Source organism: Enhydra lutris, unplaced genomic scaffold, assembly GCF_002288905.1.
Source record: "Enhydra lutris kenyoni isolate GAN:26980312 unplaced genomic scaffold, ASM228890v2 scaffoldscaffold38, whole genome shotgun sequence".
NCBI lineage: Eukaryota > Metazoa > Chordata > Mammalia > Carnivora > Mustelidae > Enhydra > Enhydra lutris.
In genome coordinates, this window is record NW_019154122.1 from 12,843,354 (window position 1) to 12,857,922 (window position 14,569).

Consider the following 14,569-nt stretch of genomic DNA (forward strand, 5'->3'; position numbering starts at 1 on the left):
TGAAAGCATGATCAAGATACATACCACACTGGGTAAAATACAAAAGAAGTCCTATTGAGATTGGAGAGATAAGATGTAGAACATGAAAAGATAACACAAAAGTAAATGCCTCTGTGTCAAAAACCCTCATTTAAAAAAAAAAAAAAATGAATCCACTGGTTGAAGTGAAATAAGTTATCCAAAGATGCCGTATCACACAGAAGTAGAAAATTATTAAAGATCTCAAGAAACTCTATTAATGACGTGGCATCACAGTCAGACACACACTGACATTTTCTGCATAAGAACATGAACATCTCTCTTCGGTCAATTTTCGTATGGTTTCCTATAATCTTGGAATCTGGGCAAACTCTTCTCAGACGTTTATCCACCGGCACAGAGAAAGTCAAGAGACAAAGCAGGCCCGGCTACAGAACTGGCGGGACCTGACACCAAATGAAAATGCAGGGCCTCCTGCTAAAGATTTATTAAGAATTCCAAGACATCAACAACAGGGCACTGAACCACGTGTGCATTAAACCATCTGACTGCAGGTCACATGCCCGGAACGCCAGCCCTGGTGACGAGTATAGACACGGGTCTAACAGAAGACCCTGACCTGATATGCTTCTAGAAGAACGCCTGGTAGGTGACAGGTGTTCACTGTGCTCTGCTTGGAAGCCAGGAGCTCAGCTCCCCAAAGACCCATAAAAGCAAAGTACTACTTTATCTGCTCAGAAAATTGGACTAATTAAATCACAACACTAGTACACGTCTAGAGTTTACACCAAACACTGACAGGGAACAAAGAAACAGTGCGCACTAAATACATTTCACAATGTTTAATTAGAAAGCTAATTAAGTCAAGGCCCAGCACTTCTTAATACTACGCCCCCAAAAGATACCTCTCGTCCCAGCCGGACTATTGTCTTCAAAGAACAGGACAAGATGCTCAGGATGGAGCGGCTGGTGAGCAGTTAACCCCACGACCTCCAGTTCAGAGATCCACCCCCACTTCCCGGCACTGCAGGACCAGCAGGCCCTTCAGAAGACTCAGTCAGTCCTCCGGTTTAGGGAGACTGGGTCACTCTGGGTTATTATTTTTTAGGTCTGATATGTGACATCGCTTCTGGGACTCCTCAGGTCCTGTCTGCAAGGCTCCCCCCCCGCCTTTCAAACCTCCTGGCTCCACTCTTACCCCCTAGTTCCTTCAAGCCACCCGATCACTCCTGATTTTAGAAAAAGGCAGAGGGGAGGCAGGGCGCCTGGGTGGCTCAGTCAGTTAAGCGTCTGCCTTCATCTCAGGTCATGATCCCGGGGTCCTAGGATCGAGCCCCACGTCAGGCTCTCTGCTCAATGGGGAGCCTGCTTCTCCCTCTCCCTCTGCTGCCACTCTGCCTGCTTGTCAAATAAATAAATAATATATTTTAAAAGTGGGGGGAGAGCCCAGTATGGCTGAATACTGGGTGAGAAGAGAAGTTTAAGGAATCGAGAGAGAAAATTCCGACCCAGCCTTCCATACAAGCCAGGGCCTGTTCATTACCATAACCTGGAAGATTCGGCCTTTTACACTCTTGGCATTATTATAGGCAAACCTCATTTTACTGCACACTGCTTTCCTGCGCTCTGCAGATACTATGTTTTTCAAATTGAGCGTCTGTGGCAACCGTCCATCGAACAAGTCTACTGGCACCATCTTTCCAACAGCATTTGCTCACTTTGTGTCTCTGCGTCACATTCTGGTAACCTGTACAATAATTCAAACTTTCTCATCATTATTATATTTGCTATGATGATCTGTGATCAAGGATTACGACTCACTGAAAGCTCAAATGATGGTTTGCATGTTTTAGCAATAGTTTTAAATTAAGGTATATATATTTTATGCTATATTTATATGCCTATAGATATACATACTTTTAATGCTGTTGCACACTTAACGGACTACAGTGTACTGTAAACACACTTTTACATGCACTGGGAAACAAATCTGTTTGACTGGCTTTATTCTGATACGTGCTCTGTTTGGCATCGCTTCCACTGCGGCGGTCTGGAATAAAACCTGCAGTATCTCCGAGATGTGCTGTGCATGCAAGGAAGTTTCTAGATATTTTATGGGCAGCCACTAAAATTCTAATGTTGTACAATTCAATCTTACGTATGTCCCAGGAATCCAGCCTGCCAGGGCACCGTGCTGGGAAATTTACATGTCGCTGCAAGTGTTCTGAAGAACAATGTCACGAGACAGGTGTTCCTACCCCCAGTTTTACAAGCTGAGGAAACTGAGGCTCAGAAAGTACTTTGCTCGGGGTCCTCCAAATGGTTGGTCTGCTTAAAACTCACATTTATCTGACTCTAGTTACAACTGCCTACCTTTACCTAAATGATGCCCGTTAATGTACTAACAACAAAAAACAATCATGCCTGGGTCTCTCAGTTAGTTAAGAAGCCAACTCTTGGTTCTGGCTCAAGTCATCATCTCAGGTCGTGAGATCGAGCCCCAAGCCAAGCTCCCTGCTCTGCGTGGGATTCTCTCTCCCTTTCTCTCTGCCTCTCCAGCTCATGCTTGCGCGCGCGCTCTCTCTCTCTCTCTCAAAATAAATAAATAAATCTTAAAACAAAAAAAAAACCCCTACAACAAGAACTGGGACTCACAAAAAGGCACCCTGTATTCAATTCATGCATTCAGCAAATATTTTCTATTTAAAGATTTTACTTATTTATTTGAGAGAGAGAGAGAGACAGAGCGCATGAGCAGGGGGAGGGGCAGAGGGAGAGAAAAAGCAGACTTCCCCCCGCTGAGCGGGGAACCCAATGCAAGGCTTGGATCCCAGGATCCTGAGATCCAGATCTGACCTAGGAGCCGAAGTCAGACACTTAACCAACTGAGCCACCGAGGAGCCCCTCAACAAATACTTACTGTGGGCCACCGTGCGCCAAGCCCTGTGATACGAGCTGGGTAAGAAACAGTGAACGAGGACGGTCAGGAGCTTGTGTCACACCAGCTGGTACATTACACGCACAGACAATTCCAATGCAGTGTGACTGGCATCAGGATAGGAGAAGCAATTTTAATGAAACACCTTTTCTGTTTTCTCTACTTCTCCCCCAGCCACCCGTCTCTCAGCTTCCACCCATACTGTAGTGGTTTAGGGGGTGACATCTCTGTCTGGGCCTGATACACCCTAAAACCTCTGAGATCAGCAAATACCGACCCTATCAGATTTTTTCACCATCTCTAATTTTTCCTCAGTGGTTCCAGTAATTTCCACAATTAACTTCAAAAGAATGAATGTTAACTGAGTTTGCTCAGAGTAAGAGATAACTGAAACACTGACCCTCACCACAGACTTTTCTCAATGTCCAAACTCCTGAGCATCTTTAAGGACTAACTCGATCCTCCTGGAGGAAACAGTCAGCATGACCTGCTCCCTCCACAGAACTAACTCCCTTCACTTAACCATCTGGGGCAGCACCTGCACTCCAGCTGCCTGTGCCTGGTCTCTCCACTGGACTATGAGTTCACTGAAGGCAAAGACCAGGTCTTACTCGTAGTAGGGATGGTGTATCTCCAGCTGTGTGCCCCTCAGTACCCAGCACAGAGTAAACATCCTACCTATACTTGTTCGAAATAAACAAACAGAATTGGTAATATTTGCCATCTACATATTTACCACTCCTTTTTTTATTAAAGGTTTTAAAAATTAACTATAATATGATCTAGTGTTCTTCTGATTATAGTTCAAAATTTCTTTGCAACACTCTTCAGGCCCCAAACACCCTGCTAGGAACAATATACAAAATGTATCTCTACGCCTTTCCTTCCTACTTCAGGGGAAGAAGGGAGCAGAGGAAACACTGAGTATCTACTGCCTGAGGAAAGGCATTGATGATTGTTAATAGAGAATGGTAAAAGGCAAATTTTGAAAGATGTGCTCACCAAGTACTCTCTCCCCACTTCGTTTTTTTTTTTTAAGATTTTATTTATTTATTTGACAGAGAGAGATCACAAGTAGGCAGAGAAAGAGAGAGGGAAGCAGGCTCCCCGCCCGACGCGGAACTCGATCCCAGGACCCTGAGACTATGACCCGAGCCAAAGGCAGTGGCTCAACCCACTGAGCCACCAGGCACCCCTCTCCCCACTTCTTAAATCCACACTTCTACCGTTTTCTGAGGACTCCTTGGCCTCTCCCTGGAGCCTCCTCAGTTATCTATCCCCTCCTCCCATCCTCCCTTGAACCAGTTCTGGTCAGCCGTGAAACTGGCCTTGTCAAAGTCACCAACCACCTCCGCATCACCAAGCCCTATCATCAAGGTCTAGTCCTCCTCTAACTTATTTTACTGAACACTAAACAGAGTTGAACATTCCCCTCTGGCATGAAACACTTTCTTCTGGACGCCAGGACTCCATGATCTCTTGACCTTCCTCCTACCTCAGTGGCTGTCCCTCAGCAGTCCTTCTCTGGGTCCTGTTTATCTCCTCCCCACCTCTAACCGCTGCAGCGGCTCAAGACTCAGTCGTCTCACTTCCTCTCTTCTCTATTTACACTCACTTCCTATGCAATCAGTTCATTCTCATGATTTTTTAAATTTTTTTTTTTTTTGAAGATTTATTTCTGTATTTGGGAGAGAGAAAGCACAAACAGAAGGGGAAGAAGGAAAGGGAGAGAGAATCTAATCTAAGAGAGATCTCCCTGCCCAGTGTGGAGCCCAATGTGGGGCTCCATCTCATGACCCCAAGATCATGACCTGAGACGAAACCAAGAGTCAGCAACTTAACCGACTGCACCACGCAGATGCCCCCATTCTCATGATTTTATATATACTGACACATCCCGATTGGTATCCCAGCCCCAACCTCCTCCTTGAGCTGCAAACCCAACACGTATCAACAACCTACGTAACATCTCCATGTGGAGAATTGCTAAGCAATATAGTCATCATACGACTGAAACATAACTTAGTTTCTTCCTCCAATCTTCTTTCAATATTCCTCATTGCAGTAGGTGACAACTCCATTCTTCAAGCTGTGTAGGCTTAAACTCTTGATATGACTGTGGTAGAGCCTGCTAGCTGCCTCCTTGTTACACAGTCAGCCACCATTTGGTTGGGGCCATGCGACTAAGTTCTGGCCAAGAAGGTGTAAGCAATGATGTGTGACACTTTCTGATCATGTCCTTAAGGGACAGGAACATGTCCTCCCTCCCCTTTAGTCCCTGAGTACTGGAACACAGATGCGTGAGCAGGTGCTGGAGCCACCATATTGGACTACAAGCTACATGCCTCACACTGGGGATGAGATCACAAAACGGGATGAGTCTGGCTCCCTAGGAATCGTGAAATTACTAAACCAGCTCTCAACCACCCACTCAGATTTTTACTTGAAAGAAAAATAAGCTTCTACCTTGTTTAAGCCATTACTGTTTCGGACGCCGAGGCTGCAGCAGCTGAGCCAGTATCTTGACAAACGCACAGAATTTGGAATCTGGAAGTAGTCAACCTAAATAGACTACAATTATGCGGCAATGGCTTGGGGGCCAGCATGGGCACAGACATTGCAGGACAGAAGGTTGATGACCCTTGTTAGGCCACAACAAAATATTTGGTAAAACCCGTGACATCTTCCAAAATCGCCTGCAAGCCAACATGGCCTGTAATTCTAGGGGAACTGGTTGAACAATTCAGAATTTGGGAGCTTACTGGCTTCTTGCCACTTTTTTAAGCAAGAAGTCCCATGAGAGTGAGACAGATTCAAGCTACAACCTGCCGATTTGCATGCAGAGATAAAAGGGAATACAGGTCTGCCTAAGGCATGTCCATTGCCTACAGTCTAAACCAACTCAGAATCTGAAAATTTGGGGGCTAAAAAGGGCTGATAAAGCCAACTCCTTCCATATCCAGCAAGAAAGAAGCTAGAGAAACTATTCATCCCCTGGAAGGGGATATTCTCCAATGACACGTCCCCAGAGGAAAACAGATACTGAAAAACCACCACAAAGGACAAGGGACAAGGGAGTTCCTCCAAGAGAGCAGCAGACCAAGGACTGCTAAATGAGCAGTCAGGAACTCCTACCACTGCCAAGACAGGAAGTCCCCACAACATGGCCTGGCAGGAGCTAATAATGACTAAGGTCCAGCGAAGGGTCTGTACTCCCTATTCTTCCATAGCCCAAACCGGAGTTTTAGTTCCGTTATCCTATCCTACCGAATCACAGTACAGGAGGCAGGGGACACCAGTAGGTGTCCCTACACCAGTAGGGGAACACCAGTAGGTACCTTGTATTTCAGTCTAAAGCTTCCTAGGCTGTGTATCAATGAGCCAGAGATTCCGAGCTCTGAGGCTAACTGAGGGCTGTCTCCTTTGGAAAGGTGTAGTGTGTTCTAGATTTGGGAAGAAAGGTCTGGAAAGAAAGGCCTAGACTGTCCTCCCTTTCTAACATAAGAGAACTTTTTGGCGAACATATGGCTACCCAGGAGAACCCGTACTTTTCAGCGTCTCAGCAAGGAGCTGTGGCCACATGCCTTGGGTTCTGCCTGTATTTTTCATTAGCCAACGGGTGGCGAGCAGAAATGATCATGCAGCTTCCAAGTTGTGCCATTCAAGCGAAGGAATATGATGTCTCCTTCCTCTCTCCTCTCTTCCCTCCTGCTAGAATGCAGACATGTATAGCCCAAAAGATGGAAGCCATAGGTTAGGCAAGTTGGAACAACGAGATAGAAGGCACCTGGGCCCCTAATGAACACAAAGCTGCCTCAGGAGCCCCAGTCTCCTATTTAGAGAGAAATAAACCTCAATCTGGCATAAGCAGCCACGACAGCAGGTCCGCCCAGTGACAACCCAACTACTGCTATTGCCATTCTTGACTCCACTCTTGCACACCACGTCCCCCACCATCCCCCGGTGAGACGGGTTCCCGCCCCTACCTGACCAGCCGCTCTCTGACCCTTTGTTACTTCTTCATGCGAACCCTGCCCTGGGACTCCTGGGACCGCCTCCTTTCTGCTTTCACTCTTTCCCCCTTTGTCTATGCACTGCACAACATATGATTCTTTTAAAACATAAATCAGAATGGGGCGCCGGGCTAGGACAGTCAGTGGAGCGTATGACTCTTGATCTTACGGTCTTGAGTTCAAGCCCCACGCTGGGCATAGGGATTTAGTTTTAAAAATTTAAATAAATACAGTAAAAAAAAACATAAATCAGAACTTAAGAGTCATGAAGGCAAGATTTCTGCCTGAACTTTTCATTGGTATACCCTCATAGTCTAGAACAAGACTGGACATATATTTCACCAAATTTAAGATGTCAGTGATTGGTGTGCCTGGGTGGCTCAGTGGGTTAAAGCCTCTGCCTTCGGCTCAGGTCATGATCCCAAGGTCCTGGGATCGAGCCCTGCATGGGGCTCTCTGCTAGGCAGGGAGCCTGCTTCCTCCTCTCTGCCTGCTTCTCTGCCTACTTGTGATCTCACTCTGTCAAATAAATAAATAAAATCTTAAAAAAAAAAAAAGATGTCAGTGATTATAATAAGCTGCACTGTTATTTTTTGCACTGCCAAGGAAAAAAAGTGTTGCCCATTAAACCACAACGAAATGGCTTAGCAACAGATCAGGACAGAGTTGTAAACAGTTACACCTGCCTCCCGTTACTCTGCGATTTCTCTCTGAGGAAGGTGGAGTGTCTGTGATCTTGAGCCGCGCCGCCTAGGTAGGAAAAGCAATCCTTCCAGCTGTATGTTCAATTTCAAAATGTCGCCCAGCTTCATAAAGGTACAGACTGCTGCCTTTCTAAGGCTCCCTAATACATTTCATTCGTGCTTTGCAATAAAAGATGGAATCATGGTCATTCCTCCAACCACAAACATTTTCTTTACTAGTATCATACTGACAGTGCTCAGCTGATCCTCCTGCATACAAAGTAACATTTGCTTTTTCATCACTGCTGATCAAGGTGTGATTTGGGGGAAGGCAACTGCAATGGCAACTAAATTTAACACCCACGGCACTGCCACTGGACTGAAGGGGCAGTAGTATAAACAGGTAGAACCAGGTGTGTACACACACAGGAAATGACAAGTGTGTCGGACCTGCCGCCTGGCCAACAGTGATGATACCATTGTAACAAGCATCCCAATGTCAATAGGTGTTAAAACGCGAAGGAAAAAAAGGGGTGGGGAAGGGCATCTCACAACTGAACCCCAGTTAGAAGAACTCGGATTTTTGCCCAACGAATGACTGACGGACTCCTCCTGCTCCTGTGTCCTGGGTCAGCGACCTCCAAGCACACCGTGCCTCCCTGCTGTTCCCGGAGCAGACTAAGGATGCGCCCTGTTTCCTGCTATTCTTTGTACCTGGGAACACTCCTCCCCTCAGATGGCTCCCTGTTATCCCTGCATTTTCTATTCAAAAGCCACCTCCTGGGGCACGTGGGTGGCTCAGTTGGTTCAGCAACCGAATCTTGATTTCAGCTCAGGTCATGATCCCATTCTGGGATGGAGCCCTGTGTTGGGTTCCACGCTCAGAATCTGCTTGGGATTCTTTCCCTCCCTTTGCCCCTCCCCCTGCTCATGTTCCCTCTCCCTCTCTCTCTCTCCAATATATAAATACAATCTTGGAAAAAAAAAAAAAGCCACCTCCTAAAACTGTACACGCTCCACGTCTGCATTACTCTCCACCCCTTTTGCTAATCTGGTTTTTCTCAGCAGTCTTACCGCCACATGACATTCTTTTTTTTTTTTTTTTTTTTTGTTTATTTTGAGAGACAGAGAGACAGAGTGAGAGAGAGCATGAGAGGGGAGGTCAGAGGGAGAAGCAGACTCCCCATGGAGCTGGGAGCCCGATGTGGGACTCGATCCCAGGGCTCTGGGATCATGACCTGAGCCGAAGGCAGTTGCTTAACCAACTGAGCCACCCAGGCGCCCGCCACATGACATTCTAAGGGTACATGTTTGTTTATCATGTTTCCTCCCACCGGAATGAAGCGCCATGTGAACAGGCTCCTGCGGCAGCTGACACGCAGCAAGTAAACAGCAAATACAGTTCAATGAGCTGCTGATGGGAAGACAGTCCACTTACACGTAGTCTAAACACTGTGTGAGCAAACGCAGTCTGCACCAAGCAAAGGTCTGAGACCCAAGGGCCTCTCGTCACAAGTTGTTCTGTCTTCTTACCCTACAAGAATAGGGGGCCACATGATGAGCTCCATTTTTAGCAATAACTGGGGCTTCCACTTCCCATCTCAAAAGGAACAGTTAAAATGCTATTAACATCATAAACTTGCTTAGATTATTTGTTTTCAGGTAGTTTAGTGAAGGGATTAAGAACTCTGGAATCAAAGGCGCCTGAGCAGCTCAGTCGGTTAAGCCTCTGCCTTCAGCTCAGGTCACGATCTCAGGGTCCTGGGATTGAGTCCCCTGTCGGCTCCCCACTCAGCAGGGATTCTGCTCCTCCCTCTCCCTCTGTGATCCCTCTTGCTCTTGCTCTCTCTCAAATAAATTGATGAAAAAAAAAAAAAAAGAACTCTGGAATCAAACTCTGGATTAGAATCCAGAATCCACTTCCTAGTTGTGCATCTTTTAGCAAGTTAGTTAATTTCTACCAGCCTCAATTTTCTTATCTGTAAAATGGAGTGATATTACCAACCCTGCTATTAAATGCTTAGCACATATTGAACGCTCAGTAAATGTTAGCTGGTATCATAATCATTCTCTGTCTCTTGGCTAAGGTGGACAGAAAGGGTGAAGTGGGGGCTACATCCCACTTTCCTACCAGGCTACGGGAAGAAACCTAGTTATAGAGTGGCAGCAATCACCTACTGGGAAAAAAGTAAGCTTAGGTTCTGAGGCCTGTTACAAAAAAAGAAAAGGTCACAGAGATGGAGAGGTCAGAGTGGAAAAGCCAGGGGTGGGGGTCTCTATGTTGGCTCCTCTTTCAATGTTCCAAACATCTGCTTGTTCCTTGTCTGCAATTCCTCATTCTCCCTCAATCCGTTCTTCTCTCAAGCTAGAAACCAAGGAATCATCTTTTTCTCTCCTCCCCCACCCCCACCTCCTTTTCATCAACCTGATCGTTAGAAGTGGGTTAACTCAGATCCTCAGTATTTCTGCTGTCTGCCCTCCTCCATCCCCACTGCCAATGCCTTCCTTCGACTCTACTGCTCCCTTTAGAGGACAACATAAGCCCCTAATCTGTCTCCCGGCCTGCAGCCGCCTTCTTCCAACCCACGTTTACACCTTGCCAGTCACCTTTCTTTTTTTTTTTTTTTTTTTTTAATTTTGCCAGTCACCTTTCTAACCCCTTCACATTCCTCAGAGGCTTCTTAACAGTCCTACTGTCAAAGTGCAAACTCCTAAGTACTTCTGAGACCCTCTGAGATCTGGTGCCTGCATACCTGCAGCCACTCCCCTAGCAAAATCCTGCCTCCAGGCCCTCCAGGCCCTTGCGTTTTCCTGGGCTCCCGCCTCTCACAGCCACTTCTAAGCTCAGCATTACTTTTTCTTGAAAGTCTCCACTACAGCCAGCACTGCCCCACCAGGGGTCCCTTCCTGTTTTTCTTACTGTCTTGTGCATCCCTCCACAAAAGCACTTAGTACCCTACACCATAATTGTTGGACTTCCTACCTATCTCGACCTCTACCACACCTCCTGGTTAAACTACAATTTCTGTAAGAAAAAGGACTTTCTCCTAACCTACCTAACACATCACTGAGGATACACAGCATCCTTAGGGGGAAAAAAAAAAGTTTGTTGAGTGAACAATTTTGGAGGGGGCCTGGTGAAGGGTTAATACCGAAAAGACTATAAATTCGATCACATCATGAATGTATTCATGAGAAACAACACTCCTACAGAAAAACTATGTAGATCAAGCACGTTGGTAGGATATGTACATGGAAGCTGCAGTGAATTTACTGGCACTTGTTAAGCAATAAAATGTAGCAAAAAGAGTTTTTAGATCAGGCACAAGATCTAATTTTTAGATCAGGTTTGAATTCCAACTCAACCAATTCTATGCCAAATCACTATGGACAAGTCAGTTAACCTAAATCTCAGTTGCCTCATCTATAAAACAAGGAAAATTCAAGGATCTTCTTGGTCACACTGTTGTATGGAATGAGACAATGGTTGTAGAGTGGCTGGCCCCGAGCAGGTTTCTGAGGCTGTTAAGAAATGCAGCTCCTGTTCCACTTAAAGAACACGGCTAAAAAGTGCAAGGTCACATATTCTGCACTTGGGAAGGAAGACTTACCACTCTTCTAAAACCTTGACCACACCCTAACTATCCCAGCCAGCCATCTTGAAGATGAACTAGGTCATAAAGAAGATTTAGCCCAAAAAAAAAAAAAAAAGGAAAAAGAAAGAAAGAAAGAAGAGGAAAGAGGAAAAAGCAAATCATTTCCATGCAATTTCATCACCACAGCTGAAAAACAGTTTAAAATACCTGTCCTGCCCTACTCATAGCATCATTTCGTTAGGGAGAACACAGGAGTAGGCCACGGACGAAATGTAATGTACATAATGAAGCCTTGGAATGTGGGTTCCTGAAGAGAATGAACTTAGTCATAGATCTGCTCCCCAGAGCAATGAACTCACTGTAATGTGCCACATAAATAACAAGCACCAAGGAACTTAAAGAACTACTCTACACAAGATAAGAGAAGTGTAAGAATTTCAGGTGATCTATGAGAGGGACCCATAATCTAAAATCCTCTAAAGCTACCAGTCTGGTTTGGACCCACCTCTATTTTGCAGGGACTGTATCTGCAGACGTTTTCATTTTGTTTGAATATAAAACTCTCCCTTACCTAATTGCCTAATTTAGATCGAAAGATCACTGTCTTACCTGTTTTCACACTGAGATGTATTTTTGAATTTTCAGCAAGAGAAATGTCTTATTTTCTAACCAAATGAATGCCACCTACCATATCTGTGACACAGTTTCCACCAAGAGAGTCACAATACAAAGGCAAAACCTCTGGAAATGTCTTTGTTGAGAACCGTTCACTCAATCCCAGAATTAAGGAAATGAATTAAAAACAAAAACGAAAACAAACACTTAATTTGTTCTAGGTTCAGCTGAGACTGAATTACCAATTATTGAACTGTTCCTCTTTGTTCAGGCCACGTAATAGTTGAAAGTAATTTTATGTTGATCTAATATTAGTAAATTTAATTTTTCACATTGATTTCACTATTCCGTTGACCTTGAAAATCTCCTCCACAATGATTACATTTGTTCCTATACAGTCACAAAAAAGTTACAACTCCCTCCAAGACTGGTTAAAGTGAAGTGCCACAGTGTAGACTATGCAGTATCTTTAACTGGTCTCTACACTTTATTTGTCTGACGATTTCTTGGTATGAAAAACCTCTGAACCAGCAGCAACTTCGAGAACGTTGAGAAAAATAAATAGTTTCTGGAAGCAAAGGGCTACTAAAAAACAGAAGCTCTTTGCCTTAATTTACCCATTAGAATTACTATTGAAGAAGGGGGGAGCAGATTTTTTAAAATTACCTAAAACAAAGTGCCTTTAAGGGGATCTCTTGAGAATTCCTACCGGAATGAAAGAAACCGTTCAATATTCTTCTAATTTTAGTTAGATTACATTCCTGATGTATTTGAGAAAACAAAGTCCATAACACAGAATGAGCACTCCTGACTCTCCAAATAGCCAAGCATCACAACCCACAAAATTATTTGTTTCCCCTCCCACGTGACATCTGAACTCACCACTTGCAAGTCCCATCTCTGGATAAATTTAGTCCCTAAGTAAATATATTAACTACTCTAGCTAAATCTGAAGCATGTAAGTCTTGTAGTTTAGCCGACCGGATGGATGGCTACTTTCCCAGTACTCTAAGGAAGTTTTTTAAGAACTAGTGAAAGAAATGAGGAGGTAGATGGAAGAGAGGGAAGCCAGCAGGGGTCCTGAAAGGGAAGCTCCTCATCTGGAAAAAGGAAGGGAAAAGTGAGTAGAATCACAGAAAATTCCTTGTACCCTAATTGCCACTGTTTTCATGACAACCTTAATAAATAATCTTTAAAATATGAAGGAAGAGATCTGTAAAACTCCTTTCAGAAATGATAATAGGGGAAGTTTACAAAGTCATTTGCTACCATTTGCCTCCTGTTCAGTGTCTGCTACAGCAAAAGACAAGTTTGAAAGGGCCAAAAACTACAAAAAGGCTGAATGAAAGAGAAGTATGCCAGGGGTCATCAGTTCTTGTTATGTTACAGATTTTAAATGGAATTCACTAGGCTTTTGAGAAAAAATACATTTTGTTACATATCAAAGAATCTGTCTGTAGGCCACCCCCAAACACATATGTTTAATCAACTTATACAACGCAACAGCCACACATACTGGGGATTTCAAATACTGCCTTTAAAAACATACACCCATACACTGTAATCCCACCCAAAATTGTTCTTTAAATCTCTGCAGTAAGGCGTGCGTGCACGCACACACACGTGCACACACACACTTAACTTGATGTAAATCTAGCCCTTCTTGCTTAAACACCCCGAGGAAAAGAATGAACGCCTCAATATGCTCTCCTCTTCTTCAGATCCTAAAAGACTCGAAAAGAAGCAAATGGAGTTCAAAACGAAGAAAGAAGGCAAGGTAATACAGGAGAATACAACTGGAGACCCGCTCGGGGGCTCATTTTATTCCTGGAAAATGTCATCTCCATTCTTTCCCCAAACCCAAAGGCCAGGCACCACTGGCGCACTATCATCCCTGTCCAAAGCGCCAAAGAGTTGCCAACTAATCTCCCAAGGTGTCCCCCAACCTCCTCACCTCATCAGCGCTCAGCTCCTCCATCGCTTTCCTCTTAATGGTGAAAGGCGTTAGGGAGAGATCCTTCTGTTCTTGAGACCAGGGCGGGAGGAGAGTGGAAGGTGTCTATCGGGCTGTCTGGTCCCCCGAATGGGGGAGGTTTCAGAATTGCATAGTCAGAGGTTAAAAAATAAGAACACGAGAGGCACTGAACCGCCTTGGCGTCGGTCACTCCAATCGCCCCACAGACTCCTACAGCTGCTTGTGGCCCGAGCAGCTTCCTTTGGCCACCACCGCGGCTGCTCTACAGGGTTATCTTAAGGCGCCACTATTGCCCTCTGCTTCCCAGGTTACCCAGACCAGGGACTCGGGTCTCCAGCACGTCTCGTGCCCTGAGCCTGCTGTGTCTTCGTGGTGGTGGCGCGGCAGGTGCGCTTCCTCCAGCAGATCCTGCTCTCCTTCCTACCCTTTGCCCCAGGCGGGAACTGTTCGACTGCAGAGTGGATGCCCCGAGGTAAGGCGACCCCAGAACCGCCGAGGCAGAGCCCAGCACTGAAGAGGGAAGCCCCTCCCCTCCCAAAGCAGGCCGGCCACGCCCCGCCTCCACGCCGGAGCCCGGGCAGGGGGGAGGGGGAGGACGGGACTCGCGATGCTCTGGATGGAAGAGTAAATCCTCCTACCCCTCCACCCCTACTCTTACCCCCTCGCCCCACCAAGTATTATTCATCAAAACAACAGGGCGGCCATCTTTGAAAGGGATCACGTGACCCCGCCACAGAGGCGGGGCTCCTGGCCCCAGGACGAGGCAGCCA

At 45.6% G+C, this 14,569-nt stretch overlaps 1 protein-coding gene across 2 annotated transcripts in view; it reads right to left on the reverse strand.

The window, feature by feature from the left end:
- Nucleotides 1-14,116, reverse strand: part of LOC111154619 (ubiquitination factor E4B) — a 122,973-nt gene extending 108,857 nt beyond the window's left edge. For both annotated transcript variants that reach the window (XM_022514339.1, XM_022514338.1), the window contains exon 1: nucleotides 13,779-14,116. In XM_022514339.1, the coding sequence (XP_022370047.1) occupies nucleotides 13,779-13,802 (24 nt within the window). In that variant the 5' untranslated portion in view covers nucleotides 13,803-14,116. The remainder of the gene's footprint in view (nucleotides 1-13,778) is intronic.
- Between the last annotated feature and the right edge of the window lie 453 nt (nucleotides 14,117-14,569).